General features: G+C 36.4%; 1 protein-coding gene across 2 annotated transcripts in view; it reads left to right on the top strand.

Annotated features, from left to right (window-relative positions):
* LOC115210201 (neuroglian) overlaps positions 1 to 19,152 on the top strand; it is a 203,813-nt gene that overhangs the window by 122,977 nt on the left and 61,684 nt on the right. The window contains exons 3-4 of one of the 2 annotated variants that reach the window (XM_029778670.2): positions 15,139 to 15,288; positions 18,204 to 18,215. In XM_029778670.2, coding sequence (XP_029634530.1) covers positions 15,213 to 15,288; positions 18,204 to 18,215 — 88 coding nt within the window. In that variant the 5' untranslated portion in view covers positions 15,139 to 15,212. The remainder of the gene's footprint in view (positions 1 to 15,138; positions 15,289 to 18,203; positions 18,216 to 19,152) is intronic. The other variant, XM_036501979.1, reaches the window with a different exon arrangement.

Genomic DNA, 19,152 nt, shown 5'->3' with positions numbered 1-19,152 from the left:
AGAATCATTAAAATCACTTACAGCTGTTTCAGCCTATGGAAAAAAGTAATTTTTTTGTGCCTATACATGTCAATTGTATTAAGGTTGTAGGCAGTTAAAAATGAGGTACTTATATATATCCATAGGCCTCGTCAGAGATTATAAAGTACTTTCAAAATATAAATATATACATGAAATAAGATACATGTACAATTTAATATCTATATAAATATATATACATATACACAAGCAAAAATATATACACCTATACATAAATAGGTACAATTAAACATACGTACAAGCATATAGACAATTATATATATACATATATACATACATGAACATACACATACATCCATATCCATGAGTACACATATAATATTTAATTATTACTAATATCATCATCATTATTATTATTATTATTATTATTATTATTAACAATATTAGATTCAGTGTAATCTTCACTTCACAATACATATTATAAGAAATTTCAAATATATAGTATACTATAATATAATATAAACAGATAGCTATGAAAGATGTAATCTTATTAATTTTAAAATCACAGTCAATATATTCATATAACATACAGCTAAACTAGAGTTATTACAAAATTATTCTTCTGCATACACATAAGTCCATGTGTGTGGGCAACAAATAGATGCACATGCATATATATACATATGTACAAATATACACCAATATCTATATGAAGATTTTTTCTTTCTTTTCGTCATAACGAAAGTATACATACATGTTACAACACCAAATTTATAATATAATTTCACAGAATATTGCTTACTAAGAGTTCATGTGTTAAGAGATAATAGATTAGCTACAAGCGTCTTGTTATTTGTTATACATTAATATTTTAGTGGTTTAAATCTATCAGGGATTGGGGAGCGATTATTTTTAATCATAAGCTAAATCTAATTGGTTAACAAATTTGAATTTCTTTGTCTCAGTCATGGTTGGTTGATTGAAGATGTTAATAATATTTATATATACATATCTTAACATACACACCAATACATATACATATATATATATATATATTTAAATTCACTTTCAAATTATTAAACGTAAACAATAAATTCTTATAATTAGCTATACATGTGCAAGTTAAGTGAAAGGAAGTAATACATGATTATTTATCTACAACATTTGATAAAGCATACAAAAATCCAAACTTATGTTATATAGATTTTATATATACATCACATACCATAAACGTATATATGTTGAAGCATACAGATATATACATATATATATATACACGCATACATAAATATACACATGCACACATATATACAGATATATTCATCCGCAAAGCCACAGATAAAGTGAGAGAGCAGTGCATGCCATCAAAGTGACACTGGAGTAAAATATACAAAGCCCAGAAAACCCGTCATGACTACCTGTCTGATATGGGTACACCAGGCACATGCATCACAATCATATGTGTGCAACATAGTGATTTCATATCAAGATAAATAGTACATGACCTTGCAGTCAGAATTTTTTCAGGTCAAGTACCCCATCCAACTCAAAAGGTCCCAAAATAAGGGTTGTTTAAGCATGTTGAACAAAACACCCATGTTTCCAAAGATGAATCATCCACACCCCAAAGAATTCCTCTCAACACATGGCTATGATGCTCCCTCACTACTTCTGCTCACGATCAGAGATGCACTTATGATCAGCCACTGAGGGACATGCTCAACTGGTTATGGTCAAACAACTGACAAGCAAATCTGTAGTATTGAGTAGACTATTTGCTGTAGCCCATCTTTTATAGCAAAACAAAACAATGCTCATGGTAACACTTCCAATCAGTTAAGATCAGAAGCCATGAGAGCCACTGCTTGGTACTGCATCAGGGCATTTATTATTATTATTATTATTTGTTAGCACACTGGACGAAATGCTTAGCAGTATTTTGTCCATCTTCACATTCAAATTCCACTGAGGCCAACTTTGCCTTTCATCTTTTCAGGGTTGACAAAATAAGTACTGGGGTTGATGTCATCAACTTACCCCTCCCCCCAAATTGCTGGCTTTGTGCCAAAATTTGAAAGCATTATTATTATTTTTTTTTTTTATTATTGTTATTACTCTTTACTTTTAATCTGCATGCTTGTTACAATCACTTGCCGAGACACACCCAGTGTCCTAGAGTGAGTGAAAGATAAGAGATGTTACAGTATGACTGAAAGCCTGGGGAGGGGAAGTGGCAGGGACAGTAGTGAAATATCTTCATGTAATACAACTCAGACATTCAAATTGGTAGGGTTTTTGTAAGGATGTGGGCAGTACTTGTCAGTACAATCTTTCGGATTTCTCTGACACATGGTTCTCCTGTGATATTATTTAGATGTTTTTGACATCCCTTTCTTATCATACCTGGGGAACCCACAATACCAGGATGCCATATCTTTTGTATTTCAATTTCCCGGTCTTTATAGTTATGTAATTTGTCAAATTCCTTTACAGATATATTTTTGTCAGTGGGAACACTTACATCTATTAGTCAACAAGTATTCTCTTCCCTGTCTTAAATGACTATCTATGGTCGATTAGCCTGGATTGTTCTGTCAGTGTTGACTAGAAAATCCCAGGGGATTGTGACATTTTTATCTTCAAAGACTGACTCAGGGTGATGTTCATACCAGTAAGCAGGAGTGTTGATTTTGTAGTTTTGCATATTTTCCAATGTAAATACTATCCTACCCTATCATGGTGATCTTTGTTTGCATTTGGCATCAGCACAGGACATACTGAAACGAGATGGTCTATTGCTTCATCAAATGTGTCACAGAATCTGCATTTAGGGTCAGAACCATTTGGAAGAATGTTAGCCTGGTAGTTTTTGTAAGCAAGGTTTGGTCTTGTGCTGCTAAAATGAAACCTTCAGTCTCTGCTTTCAGTCCTGAGCTTCTCAGCTGCCACTGATTGATTGAAGCATTTCAGCTTCAAAGTATATACTGTCCATGGCAGAGGCTTCTGGCTCCACCACTCCTCAATTTGTTTCTGCCCGTTCGTTTTTGCAGTCTATTTGACTTGTTTTGCTTGTTTGGTGGCAGTGGTTTCAGGTTCTTCATCTAATTCAGGTTTACTACCAAGTTCCCATGCAAATTTGCAAGCTTCCTTGACAATAAAATGTGATTCTTTTTGCTGCTTTCATATTTGCACGCAAGCCATAGCATTCAATCCTCTGTACTAGATAAATACTTGTTCACTGCTATTATGGAGGTCTTACAGCACAGTTCTACCAGCATTATTCCTCTTCCCTCCATTACTACAAGATAGGTACAGATGATTAATATCTGCTTTTGAGTGGTGCATGTTCTTAGACATTATTAGTTTTCTTGTCTTCCTGTCCAGGTGTTGGAGCTCTGTGAGATTTCAGTTAATTATCTTAAAATTGTATTGGACAACTGGAAGTGCCAGGGTGTTAATGGCTTTGATGCAGTTTTTGGAATTGAGTTCAGTTATTAGTAGGAGTCTTACTCGCCTGTAATACTCCTTTCTTATTTTTTCTTCATTGCAGCATGTTGTATACCATCTCCTTCATTTATACCCAGGTATCTATAGCTTATGGGTCAAGCTCCTTGATGGTAGTGTCTGTATCTAATTTAATGGAAGTCGTTTGCTTGAGCTTGCCTCTTACAAAAGCTGCTTTAGCACACTTATCAAGGCCAAAATACATCCTGATGTTATTGCTGAAATATTTAATAGTTGATAACAACCCTACTAGTTCTTCGTCATTTCTAGCAAACAGCTTCAGATCATCCATATAAAACAGATGGTTTACTACAATATTATACACTTTGAACCCATACCTGGTGTTACTAAGTTCGTTTGAGAGTGAGATCAGTTCCAGGCAAAAGAGTTATGGGGAGAGGGAGTCACCTTGAAAGATGCCTTGTTTGACGTTGATGTTATTAGATTGGCTCATCCCATTACTAGGGTGTAGAAGGAGATGTGTCTTCCACTTGGCCATGCTACCTTGTAGGAATTTGGAGACTACAGGAGAGATCTTGCATATCTCAAGGGCCTTGAGTACCCAATTATGTGTGGCACTATTAAATGCTTTCCTGTAGTCTATCCATGCCATACTCAGGTTCTTCTTTTTACTCAGGCAATTCTCTACAATAGTTTTATTTATGATCTCTGCATCCATAAGAATTCCTTTTACAGCCTTTTTGAGCTTGTAGAAGGATAGAGTTCTGTTCAAGGAAAGTGTATAGTCTTTCAGTTACTATCGATATGGGTATCTTGTAGGTAGTATTAAAACCTGTTATTGGTCAGTAGTTCTTTGGATGGATTTTTTGTGCCTTCAGTTTTTAGTAGAAGATATGTGGTTCCTTCAATTATTATTAAGGCAGTGAGCTGGCAGAATTGTTAGCACGCTTGACAAAATGCTTAGCGGAATTTTGCCTGTTGCTACAATCTGAGTTCAAATTCCACTGAGGTCGACTTTTCTTTTCACTCTTTTGGGCTCGATAAAATTAGTACTAGTTGGACACTGGGATTATCAACCCTTGTGGCAAAAATTTGAAATAATAATAATAATAACAATAATTATTATTATTATTATTATTATTATTATTATTATCTGATGCTCTCATCTTTAGAATCACCTTTAATAATAACCCAAATTATTGATTACTCCTTCAACACCACCACCTCTCATTCCATTGTTCAGTGAACTCCAAAGGATTCTGGTGATTGATTATGATTGGTGGATTTCTTGTGCTATTGTCAGTGTGTGTGAGAGAGTGCATATGCATGTCATACAGCCTTGAATACAATATATGTGTGTCTATGTTTGCATGTTAGTGTATTGGTGTTGATATGTGTTTATATACATGTATGTCTTTGTGTGCATTAGTGTACAATAGCATTGCAAACCAGTGCAGCAGTAGAATTTGAACTCTGCAGCACCCCCTAATTCCACCTTAATTACAGTGCTTCCATATATTCAACTTGCTATCATTTTGGTGAACTTTTCTGTCATGACTATTTGTAAACCACTCCAACAAAAGTCTGTTAATTTAAAAAGAAAAAGCTGAGCTAAGAGAGATAGCTCAAGTGGATCAATAACATGAATTTAGAAAAAATCACAAACAAGGTGATATACTGAATGGTAGAAGTAAAAATAAATAAAACAAATTGTTAAATTGAGAAATCTGCATTTTGGTTGGAAGAAGAAAGCAAAAATACAACAGTAAATATGAGTGCTTCTCAAAGCCGAGGGGAGATAATTCAAATAAAGAACTAGTTTCGCATATTGAATTTCATGCTTGGTGGGAAATGTGATCATTGTAAAGAAAGTTTCTGTAATTAAACAAATGGCAGTAGGCTCTTCATCTGTGTTGCCACATGCTGTGGCACCTTCTCCAGTAGCAACATGGTGTGGTCAGCTACCATCCCAGGCTCTGCTACTTGTCAGGCTGAGAAAAAAAAGATATTGGTCACTCTCTGACAGGTTTTTGGTTGAGCCTGTGGTAGTTGAGACCTCTGGCGTTCTTGGCCCCACCAGACTGTATCTCTGTTCTCTGCTATCAGGGTGGAGATGGATGTCTGCAAGTGCGAGCTCTGTGAGTCAGAATGGTTGTTACAGCATATCTCCCTCACTAACCTCCAGGACAAGCTTCCTTTTTTTCCATTCCTCTCTTTCTACCTTTCATCCATTTCCCCTATCTATCTTCCTCTTTTTCTAACTCTTTTCCTCTAACACTCTACCATTCGTTTTTTTTTTTTACCCTTTCTTTCTCTAACTCTTCACCTTTCACTAACTTTCACTTTTCTTCTTAATACCCACAAGCCACTGGATGAAATATTGTGTGAACTAGAATTAAGCCTGTAGTGTAATGAAAATCATAAGTAGTCCCAAACAAGAATTCACTGACACAAACCATAAACTTCTCGTTACAACTAGTTGCAAACTGCTTGCTACAAGTGATTTGTGACTGCTTTAACAAGCAATCACAAACTTCAAGGCACAAGTAGTTGGGAAGTATAAATTGCAAACACTCGCAAGGACTAATTACCTTTACTTAGTTAGACTTGCCTATTAGTATTATTATTTAGTCGGAGCCGTGGAAAAAGAAAATGCCTAGGAAAAATCAAGGATTGGTGTCCCTCAGGCAGTCATGTGCCCTCTTTGATACCTTCAAGTAACTCTTGGGTAGGTGGAGCTCTCTAGCCCTGTAAGGCAATTCATCTTACGAGAAGGCCACTCCAATGAAAATCATTCCTACAGCTTGCTGGTCACTGCAGCCCACTGAGTCACTGTGGTCAGACTACCAAGTCTAAAGTGTGGGATCAGATTGGACAGACTGAATCCCACTTTAAAACTACTTAGTACAGGTAGGGAGAAACATACTGCAGTGTCAAGTATCTGTTTACATAGCCACTTGAGAGCATGGCTCTCTTCATCATGATCTTTCAACACAAAGAAACTGCCATCATCCTTATAATGTAGTGAAACTGATTTGGTTGACATTCTACTTAAACCTCTTGAGATAGATATTTGTAGGATATAATGAAGTCTGGGGAGTAAGAATTGAGCAAATCGTTTAATTTAGTTTATATGATAAAATGGGGAGAAATATGTAGAGGTGATTTGCAGAGAATAAAGTCATTGTGTTAGCAGCAGCAGCAGTGACTGCATTAGTCAGTGAGAATAAAAGAAAGTGAAAGGAGACAACTTTTAAAATATCCAGCCCCAGAGAAAGTGCTCGACTTCAAACTGCAGAAAGATGAGGATTATCGCAAGAAGCCAGTGTGGTAATTGGAGAGAAATACTGCTAAACAACTAGTCACAACACATGAAGAAACAGAAACAAGGCTTGAAGTAAAAAAGAATAACTGGAAGAAAAATACAATGAAATACAAGAAGAAAATGGAGCAAGGCCTTAAAGTTTAAAACATTTAAGATAACAAAAAGTTAAGAAAGACTTATTTTTGACCAGTACTACACTTGTGTGTATACAGATTGTGTGTGTGAGAGTTTGTTTCTATAATCTATTCAATGCTACTGTCTACGTGACCAGCTCAATACAAAATATCTAGAACAGCAAGAATAAGAAGAAATCTTTGTTCATTATACTCTTGTTACACTAAATGCTGTTGAAGACTTACATAAGACTACCTGCAATACAGACTATCTGTTGGTCATCATCATTATTATCATTAGCTTTACCCTTTCCACTAGATATGGTAAATCAATGTAGTCATTAGGTACGCTGTCATTGATTTCTTGTACAAAAATGTGATGTATGTAGGATTGTGACTGCACCTGTATAAGGTTATGCGTGTGTGTGTGCATATATGCACATACACACATACACTCTTGCATATGATGCACATACACTCTTGCCAGCATGGGAAGTGGACATAAAATTATGATAATAGTAGAATCTCAATGTTTGATATTCATCATCATCATTATCGTTTAACGTCTGTTTCTATACTGGCATGGCTTAGACTGTTTGACTGGAACTGCTAAGCTGGAGAGTTGTCTTATATTTGCTTGGTTTCTATAGCTGGATGCCTTTCCTAATGCCAATCACCTCAGAGTGTACCAGGTGCCCTTAATGAGTCACCAGCACGGGTGCCCTTAACGAGTCACCGGCACGGGTGCCCTTAACGAGTCACTGGCACTTGACATGGAAGCCTTGAACATGTCATCAGCGTTGCCGGGGGGAGCGGTAGGGGTGGTACCACTTTTGGGTCTGCTGTACGCAATATTCGTTTTTTTGTGGGGTCTGGGGGCAGCAAACGGAAGGGCTTCCCAGGGCAGCACACACACTCTAGCTACACAAGTACATGGATGACATTGACATGTCATCAGCACTGGCTATGATTATGATTCAAATAAGCTTGACATGTCTTCAAAGCACAGCAATTTGCCAAAAGTGTCAGGCACTTGTCATTGACTCCATGAGACTCAACATCCGAAGATCATACTTCACCACCTCATCCTATGTTTTCCTGGATCTACCTCTTCCACCGGTTCCCTCCACAGTTAGAGATTGAGACTTCTTTATGCAACTGTCTTCGTCCATATGCATCACATGGCCAGAATTGAGCAAAGCATTTAGGGGCTGTGTAGCTCATACCATCACCGCATTACCCATGGCTAATTTACTTACCTCTCTTCTTTTCTCAGTCTCTCTATCTCACTCATACTCACACTCATTCTCTCAGTGTAATGGATAATATATATGTAACCTAATACAATCTGTTATATGCTTGGGTCTCTGGTGAGTGAACCACCTTCCCTTGCCAGGTTAACCTAGTGAAAATGGTTGCTGCAAACTAATTAATGCAAAATGTTGGTTACAGCTTGGGGTCAATGGTTGTCTAGCAATTATATAATATACTCAAGATTGTGAATGGATATGCTTGTATAAACACAAGGAGTGATGAAGCAACTTGGACTCATTTGTCATTTCTTGTGATGAGAGTAGCTTGTCTAGGAGAGAGCCACTCTAAAAAAAGAAAAAAAAATAGCAGACAGGGCCAGATAGAACATAGACCATCTATGCACACCCTCTTTTCTCTATCCTACAAAGCATGCTTCTTTCTTCATTTTTGCTTAACAATTTAACACCAGCTGTTAAAAATGCATGCAAAAAAATTTACCTAGTGAATCTAGTAATATTTGAAATGTTTTATGCTGAATTGCATAAAGGGTCATAATATTACAAAACTTTCTCATTTACACTGCTCCATCCACCTCTGTCTTTTACCCCTCTCTTCCCTGAGTGATCCACCCGCTTTCGTTATTTCTAATGTTTTACAATGGATTAAGATATTTTGTTGAAATTGTTCAGGATTCATGTGGTTCACTCACATTTACTGTGCCCCATGGTGTGGCTAATGCACAGCACCAGTCCTGTTGGTAGGTCAAGCCAATATAATCTTTTCTGCTGTAGGCACAAAGCCTGAAATTTTGGAGGAGGGGGATAATAGTTTACATTGATCCAGTGCTCAACAGGTACTTATTCTATTAACTCTGAAGAGATGAAAGGCGAAGTTGACCTCAGCAGCATTTGAACTTGGAATGTAAAGACAGACAAAAAGGCTGCTAAGCATTTTGTCCGGCATGCTAACGATTCTGCTTTGGTTTTTGAATTTACACACAGTCAAATACAGTACCAAAGGTATTGATGAAAGCCATATTTTCTGCTATCCAAATATAGATGTCTGTTTGTGGATCACTCAACATATCAAGTAGGGTGTTAGTTCCTCAAACAAATAACACAGATTTATCATTACAACTGTCGGCATCAGAAATGCGCTGGTCTGTTGTAAACACAATATAGATTTATATTTTTAAGTCCCTTTATTTCTGTCGAAAAAGAAATGAGTTTGCCATCTTCTGTGTATGTGCGTGTATGCGAGAGAGAGAGAGAGAAGCACGAGACTGAACACTATTGATATGATTTCCTTGAGAGTAAGGCTCAACCTCTCAAGCAATCTGTAGAGGGTCAAAACTGTATACAATAGGATATTTTAGTACAGTGCATTGCTGATTTGCTGTTTTAATATGTCAGCTACTTTTAGTCCATCATCTTGAGAATTCACACACACATTCATTCTTTTATATGTTTCAGCCCTAAAGCTGTGGCCGTGCTAGGGCATTGCCAGTGAAAAATAAGTGGTACCTCTCACGAGACGGATTTGAACCTTTGACTTAAAGATGACTGCAGTTATTCAGCTATAGTCCTCCGCTCTGCTAACTCAGTTATTGCACATATACACACACACACACACACACACACACACGTACACACGTACACACACACACGTACACACACACACACAACACACACACACACATACACACACACACACACACACACACACCACACACACGCACACACACACATACACATGGGTTGTTTGTAGGTCTATACATATACGTATGTATGTGTATTGGTCTCTTTATATATATAATTTGTTATTACATTTTTTCCTTCCTTCTTTCCATCTCCCATTCTCGTATTTAAACCATTAACGGTTTTTGATTAACATTAACACTTAAATGTGCCCCCACCTCATTCCATCATAATTGGTTCATGGGAAATAATTGCTCCATCGTTCATGGGAGATAACTACTCCATGGAAAGTACTTGCTGGAGCCTCTACGTGGATATTTATTTAACCTGTCAGAAATAGTACCCAGTCCTTCAAACCAAACCCTACTTCTTAAAAAAAAAAAAGAAAGAAAATGAATGTAATCCAAGTTAGATTTTAAGATGAACTAAAATGTATTTCGTCATTGATCTATTCAAAGAAGTGATCTGGAGCTAAATAGCAAGAACCCCTCCGCTCCGCATGGACACCCATCGGCTAGAAATAGCAGCCAAAAAGCCCTCTCAAATTTTATCATAACTTAGAGACTTGTGCCTGCGACCACTACCTAGGAGGAGCTACAATCACTAAAGTAAGGTAAATTCATGTGCCAACAAGATGAAGTTGTAAAAATGAAAAGAATTGTTGGGTTACTGCAAATGAAGTTTTCATTTTCTTTTTAATGGTTTAGTGAGTGAGAAAGGGTAGCCTTAAGTTTTTTTCAGTATATCTGATACTAGTGGGTGAAAGGAATGCAGAAACCATGACCCTCATAGATTATTCTTGGATTGGTGACTAAGTCTGATTTCTTTCCTTGCAGTAACATGGACTCTACTGTTGGCATCCAACAGCTAGCTTGATTCTAATAATAGATATTCTAATATTCAAATAAGAGCACTCAAAGAGCGCAAACCTCCGCCAAGGCAACACCAATGTCCTCTCAACAATTATCCAGAGATAATTTTTAAATTGAGAATATCTGTAATAAACTCGACTCCTCTCACAAACTCAAAATGAGCCCGACCACTCTCAAAAATTAAGTAAAAAACAAAATGGAAAATTAATCCAGAATCCTTGTCTGGTAACAGATCGCTCCCCAAATCTAATCAGTTCATGCCAGTCACGAGGCCAAATATCCCCGTAAGTTTCATCAGAATCCATACTGCTGTTCTTGAGATATCTTGTCCACGGACAAACAAACAAACGTAACTGAAAACAATACCTCTGCCTTCGCTAAGGCAGCAGTAATAATATATATCTTAATTATTCTCATAATTCTCATATTCCAATAATAGATATTCTATTATTCTAATAATAGATATTCTACTAAATTAGTAAATTCTAATATTCCAATAATAACTATTCTATTATTCTAATAATTCTAATAATAGATATTCTATTTTAATAATTCTAATATTCAGATAATAGATAAGTCCTACATACAGAGTTTACATCTTCCCAGTCCCAGTTTCACTCACAAGGCTGAGGTTTATCAAGTCTATGACAGCATGTGATTTGCAAGCAAACTTTTTTGACAACTACTGGAGCACGAAGCTCTCCACTTAACTGCAGATTCATGAGATGGTTGTGATCTGTAAACAGTTTTGAGTAGAAACTGGAAAGTGATGTGTGAACATACAGATGCAATGCACGTGTCAAAATAAAACAGAAGAGAATATAAATGCAATGTCAAACAAGTAATATGATGATCTACATGCCATGTCTGACAACACTATCATGCAGCTTTGCTGCAGTTTTCTTGTTTAGCCACACCACACAGTTATATCTGTTTGAGCAGCATGAAAGAGTACAATGTGTGTGGAGGCACATGGCCTAGTGGTTAGAGCAGTGGACTCACGGTCAAGGGATCGCGGGTTCAAATCTCAGACCAGGCGATGTGTGTGTTTATGAGCGAAACACCTAAGCTCCACACGGCTCCGGCAGAAGATAATGGCGAACGTCTGCTGACTCTTTCGCCACAACTTTCTCTCACTCTTTCCTCCTGCATCTTGCAGCTCACCTGCAATGGACCGGCATCCCGTCCAGGTGGGGAACCTATACACCAAGGAAACCGGGAAAACAGCCCTTATGAGCTAAGCATGGCTCGAGAAGGAAAAGAGTACAATGTAGTAAAGAAGCTGATCAAAAAGTGTATGTAGATTTGAAAGGCATCATTCATGTATTGATTGGTCGATATTGAGGAAGTACAAAGTCTGAAAAATTTATTTGCTTGCACTTCTGAAACCCTGGCCATGGAGTTAAGAAGTTCTTTTCATAACCCCATGGAATTGCTGCATTTCATCCAATTATGAAACATTTTCAGCAAGTGTCTTTCTACTGTAGTCTCACCTGGCACAAGCATTGTGAGTAAAATTAGGTAATAGGCAGAAACTCTGCAGATTCATCAGATTGATTGTACTTGGCTGCTGGGTGCCTTTAATAAAAAGGTCACTTTGTTGCAAGTGTTTTGATCAAGTTTCTACACTGAGGACCTTGTTTTCTCCTTCCTCCCTGCTTTCTGTAGTGTGGCCTAGTGGTTAAGTTGTTGGGCTCACAATCATAAGTTCATGAGTTTGATCCCTGGATTGGGTTAGTTTTTTTTTTGTCTTTGAGGCAGATGCTTCACTTCATTTCATGTTGTCCCAGTCTGAAAATGCTGCACCAGTAGTTGGCTGATGCAGCACCTTCTCTCTTGCTTCCCACAACCTTGGTGTGCCATTGAGTCAAAGAACAGGGGAGTCAAGAGGATGTCTATGTCTGCTCACAACTACATAGGGACCTATGTATATGCTACCAAGCCATGCTTACATGCAAGTGAGAGCTTTTATTTTTTTAATCTTTTCTTTGTTTTGGTCATTGGGTTTTCAATCAAGTAAATCGACCCCTAATACTATTTTTTTTTAAAGTCTGGTATTTATTCTATTGGTCTCTTCTGCCGAACTACTAAGTTATGTAGATGTTATCAAACCAACACCATGAAGATATATACATACACACAACAAACATTATATGATAGGTTTCTTTCAGTTTCCATTTACCAAATTCACTCACTTGTCTTTGGTCAGCCTGGGGCTATAGCAGAAAACACTTGCACAAGTCACAACACAGTGGGACTAAACCCAGAGTCATGTGGCTGAGAAGCAAACTTCTAACCACACAGCTACAACATTACCTGGATTTTTTTTTTTTTCATTTAGTTTGTCCCTAAATGTGGACTTATTCTATTTTAAATATCTGGTTCAAATATTCTACCTGTTTTATGTTTAAACTGGTCAGGTCTGGCCTGTCTCACTTACCCACTAAAAGTAAGCAATCACATCACTGAAATCACGAAGCTACAAGACATTACATGATTAATTCAAAACAATGTAAATAAATAAGCATTAACATTTGACAGTAATTTGAATACAAAAGAGTTAACTATTGATATTCAGTTTTTTCTAATGCTTTTTTGTTTGTTTTTTTTTGGTGGAGGTGGGGGCAAGTGGTTTCATCTTTAGTGAAAAGAGATCATTAGACTACAAAGGGTTAATAAATTAGAACTAGAATTTGAATGTATTCTAAACAACTTTAAAAAAAAGTGCCATAGATTAAGATGTCACTTGGAAAGGAAATGACTAGGAAGTCAATATAGAAAGACAAAGGTTGAAAAAATAGAAGAAAAAGGTTTATCTAAAATCCAAGGAATAAAAACTGGTAAAATGAAAGAAAAGAAATATAATTCTCTTATTATTATTCATTGCTATCATTGAAGTGCAGTAATGCTGTGGTAGGGAAGCACCTCCTTCTATAGTGTTGCCATTTCAATGTGGTACTTATTTTATTGAATTCTGTCAAGGGGGCAAATTACTTTGTGTGTGTGTGTGAGAGAGAGAGAGAGAAAGATAGAAACAAACAAACACAGACAAAATGTCACTTTATCTGAATTATTGTTCCCTTGGTGACAAGTTTGATGCAGTATTTATTTCAGTCTGCTACTTACTTTATCCAGCTCCATTTACCTAACTGCTAGGTTGCAGGACATAAAGCTACACAACTTAAACACACACACACACACACACGCACACACAAGGTAGTTTGTGTGTGTGTGCAAAGGAACAAATTTCTACAACTTGATTATTTAGAGAGACAAAATACATTGCAATATTTTTCGTTTTTTCACCCAGCTTTGCCTCTAAGCTTTCTCGGATTGATAAAATAAGAACTATTGGTTTTGATTAAACTAATTACACTTTCTCCTTCTCCACTGCAAAAACAATTGTTGCTTTATGTTTATCATAATCATCTTTATAATTTTCCATCCACTTTCCATGTTGGCATGTTATTTCTTTTCTAGATAGTTTTGAGTGTTACATCTTGCTCTTAAGTTTCATTTTTTTTTTGCCTCCATGCTTTGTATGATTGTATATACCCTACCTGACACTTACCATATTTAAGGGTATACTGGATGTATTTTTCTTGAGAGAGGCCAATGCCTGTCTCGCATAAATAGCACCCATGCTGGAAGCATGTAAAAAGCACCGTTTGAATGTTTGGCCTCATAGAGGCAGTGACAAGTGACCGAGATCTGGCGTTATACCGTGCTTGAGAAGACCTGTCAAACCAAGCGAGATTGTAGACATGGCTGATACCAGTGGCATGTAGAAAGCACCCACTACACTTTTGGAGTAGTTGGTATTAGGAAGGGTATCCAGCCATAGAAACTATGCCAAATCAGATTGGAACCTGGTGCAGCTCCCTAGCTTACCAGTTTTCAGGCAAACTGCCCAACCTATACCAGCGTGGAAAACAGATATTAAATGATGATGATGATGATAACACTAGAAGTCACAATTAAAAGGTCCTCTTCACCACAAACTTGACAGAGTGTAATGAAGGCACTTTATTATAGAGAAGGGGAGAGGTGAGAGAATGATGAATGAAGTACATAAATGATGAGAGGAAATGATGGATGTCAATGCTAAATGGCAAGAGTGTAACAGTGTGTTGGCTACATGTAAACCTGATGTAATCCCTTATGCATATGTCTCGAGATGCCTGAGAGATCTCAGGTAATAAAATTAAGAAGAGAGTGTGGAGTGTTGTAGAAACTATGAGATGGGTTGAGTGTCATCCCTAGTTACACTAGAAGCAGCGTTCGGTGAACAGAAGAGATTCACTGCTATTATTAGTCACGCCCGCCTATTTTACCAGTAATTATTCTAAATGGCATAAATTTGTTGGCTTCTTTGTTTCTTTTTTCTTTTATTTCTATTTTCAGTAATTTTTAAATTTAAAATCTAATTACAGGTGTGATTTGATAGCTGAAAATTTACAACAAACATCATATTTGAAGAAAACCTAAAACCACATTCCTGTAAGAGATGAAGATTGCTGTACTGCTAGCAACAAGCTTCATATTTTTGTTGACAGTACATCATGTATCTGCTCAATGGGATGGTATGTATGTGGTTTATTTAATTTTATTTTACATAGCAATTGATAAAGAATAGAAGCATTGGTTATTAGTTTTTGATGAGTCAAACACAGCTTCCTTGCATTTACAATGATGAGAGTGACAAGGAAGAGTCTGTTTAATTCAGTCAACTCAGGTCAAACAAATACCACTCATAGTATTTTGATCCAAATGCATTTTTAATTTATTTATTTTATTCTTTTTGTCAGTTTTCTGAAATATCAGTTTACTTATATCATTCTCTTTCTTACTTTCACCATACTGGTGTGAAGTATATTTAGAAAGTTTTGTGCTTGAATTAGAAATAATTATACAGTAAAGAAAAGGCAACTATTTAGTTTATTTTGGCAAGTATGGGAGGCAACTCTGGACATGTTTAAGTCTTATTAAAACCACCTCAACAAAATATAGTCTTTGTTATATTTGCCCAAACTGTGACACAAGAATAACTAAGTAGCTATGTAGAAGCAAATTTCTTAACCACACAACTATGTCTTCTGGTTTTTTTTATATATTTATTTGTGTTACTGTCTTTGTATTCTTGGTAGAATTGGCAGATTGTTAGACAAAGTCCCTCTTTATATTCTGAGTTCAAATCCAGGCAAGGTTAATATGTTTACCTTTGGTCCTTTTCAGAATTCATAAAATAAGTGCCAGTTAACTATTAAGTATGGTAGAGGGATCAATATAGTTTACTCTTTTACTCTTTTGTTGAGTATACTCTACTTGATCTTTGTATATAACCATATGTGTTATGTTTTAAATCGTTATTAAAGATAGAAATTGGCTGGTAGAAATCATTAATTAATGGGCCAAATGGACTGTGTTTGCTATTCAACTATGTCCTTCTATTCCCCCTTTCAGCCTTTTGATAAGGGTTGATAAAATAATTCCCAGTAATTTAACAATGGAGACAATGAAAGAGGGTCTACATAGATTGTTGAGACTGAATTAGGGTATGTTTCAAGAAAGAATTTGCTGTTCTATTAGCAGGCCTAACTCTCTTTTTTTGCTTGTGGATATTAAGTTTTGCTCTATCGTAAGTTATCTAGAAATTCATGAAGATTTAAATATTGTTGCTGTTTAGTCGCTTGCCAGCCCTGAGTGAGTAAATGTATGGTAGATGTATGATGTTATTCAGCATCAGCTGAACTTTGGATATCTTGAGTAGAGTTCATTTAGGTGTGAGGATGGTATGATCAAGTTGCACTGTTTCCTATTGCAACAACTTATCAACTGTTGTTTCTTCCTCTCTTTTCTTGCCACTAGTCTCGTTAGAGATGAAGAAAACTATCAAGGGCTTCCTTTTCTTAAGTCATAAAAAAAAGAGTATCATCATCATCATCGTTTAACGTCCGCTTTCCATGCTAGCATGGGTTGGACGATTTTGACTGAGGGCTGGCAAACCAAATGGCTGAACCAGGCTCCAATCTTGATTTGGCAGAGTTTCTACAAGTGGATGCCCTTCCTAACGCCAACCACTCCGAGAGTGTAGTGAGTGCTTTTTACGTGCCACTGGCACGGGGGCCAGTCTGGCGGTACTGCCAACGACCTCGCTCGAATACTTTTACACATGCCACCTGCACAGGTGCCAGTAAGGTGATTTTGGTAACGATCACGCTCGAATGGTGTCCTTTTACGTGCCACTGGTACGGAAGCCAGTTGGCTGCTCTGGCAACGATCACGCTTGGATGGTGCTCTTGGCACCCAACTAGCACAGGCACAAGTGCCAGTAAGGCGACGCTGGTAATATTCTGATATTCTTGTCAAGCATTAGTATATCTAGAACTACATTATTGAATCTGTTTTTCCTTTTATAAGACAAGGTGAAATTTGGGCAATATTTGACCGGTGTGTCTGGCAGATCAGATGACTCATAGAAGTGCACATGTTGAACCAGAGATTTCATATTTGTTAGACTAATAGAATTGTGTGTTAAACCATTCAGATTTCTTTGTCAAATGAAATGCTTATTTATTCACATTGTTTGAATTGATCACACATTATTTTGTAGCTTCAAAATTTCAATTGTTGTGTTTGTATATTTTTAGAATGATATTGTATGGTAGGTGTGAGAGGTTGGATGTGGTCAGTTTTAACATAAAACCAGTATAATATTTGGGCTGGATTTGACCAGATTAAATGCTAAAGGGTTAAGCCAAAAAACAGAATCTTCTTTAGCTTCACCATAGACATTATAACTGTCTTGTTCAAACATACGTATTCTTGTAGCAAAGTATTAGTTGCCATAATGAAAAAAATATTGAAAAAATTGAAAGAGATGTTACTCCATTGAAAAGAAAGCATGCCTTTGTGTGAAAGACTGACTATGTGAAGTATGTATATGAAAAGTATTGTTGAGTAATAGTGAGTAGATTGAATGTGGGTAATCTGTGAAAACTGCAGAGAAATGAGGTGGACATGATCTGTTGTATATGAAATTTTATGTTGCATGAAAATCTAGTGAATTGAAAGAGAGAGAGAAGCTTGATAGTAAAGACTTCATCTGAAGTACGTTGAGGTATGGATATATGATGCAAATGGTTTGTGAATGCAAGGCAAGAAAATGCTGTGTAGAATATTAATAAAGGCTATTTGTACAGAAAGATGTCAAAAGATTTGACTAAGTTACATCACAATACTAGTGTTGATAGATCTAATGGAGGACTGAGTCAAGATTAATATACTTTACAAAGGACCTATCCAACACAGACCAGTGAACACAATTTTAGCTTTGGTCTTCTATCTGAATTTGTATGCTGGGGAGGGGGGTGTACTGTTATCTTACCCATTACTTAAAATAACAATGAATTTGTACTTGATCTAAAGGTAAGTTGTATTTTGTATGATTTATCTCCTTTATGTATTAATGACTTTGTTTAATTTTCCCCTTCAACAGCTTCACCCACAGGTATGTTTTCAGGCATGACATACAAAGGTTTTGGATCCTTTTTTAGTTGTTTCATAGTAGCTTAACATTTTAGTGAATTTTTAAGTCATTTAAATATATAATTTCCTGCATGTACCCGTTGAATATCCTCTAATGTTAAACCTTTTCTTTGTTTATCACTATTTTATTTAAATTCTAACCTGTTTACCGGCGGCGGTGGTGGTGGTGTTGGTGTTGTTTGTCTTTGGCTTGTTTACTATAAATGAAATGTTGTGTATATGTAAACTCATGACTATTTATTAATAATAATTGCAATAGCTTAATCTAGGAATATTTCTGGTCCTACTGTAAGATTTGCTTAACAGATGTGATATACATGGTACAAAAGTAAAGACTCAAAGACAAGGTTAAAAAAAAAACAGGGTGTATTAGGTTGATGCTCAGGAAAATTGGATGAAGGCTTTAATGCTTCAAGCATACACTCTTTTACAGAAAGGCTAAATGAGGAGAGTAAAAAAATAGAAAAAGAACAAACATCTCTCAGTTAGACAGTCGCTGATTATATTTATATCTTTAGCCATGTTTAAAAGATGTGGCATGCCTAAGCATCTCTCATTATGATTAACAGGAAATGTGATTACCTATACTTTACATACCTTACAACTGTCATGTGCTTATATATATATATTGTGATATTTAAAAAGAGGAGATGTCCCTCTGTCATTCTAGTTTGTTCAACAAAGTGTGTGGCGTGTCTATGCATCTCACATGTTTAACAGGAAATGTGATGTGCCTATAAATTTTTATTCATGTTTAAAAACTGTGACGTATTATACATTTGTGTTTAAAGCATGTGATATGCCTGTATGTCTAATATGTTTAACTGGAGGCCTTGTGTGCTTATAATCTTTAGTCATGTTTAGCAGTTGATGTAAATGTACCTATACATGTCAGTCAT

This window comes from Octopus sinensis, linkage group LG4, assembly GCF_006345805.1.
Source record: "Octopus sinensis linkage group LG4, ASM634580v1, whole genome shotgun sequence".
NCBI classification, from domain to species: domain Eukaryota; kingdom Metazoa; phylum Mollusca; class Cephalopoda; order Octopoda; family Octopodidae; genus Octopus; species Octopus sinensis.
Note: the sequence above shows the minus strand (reverse complement) of the source record. Positions and strands in the feature narration are given on the sequence as shown.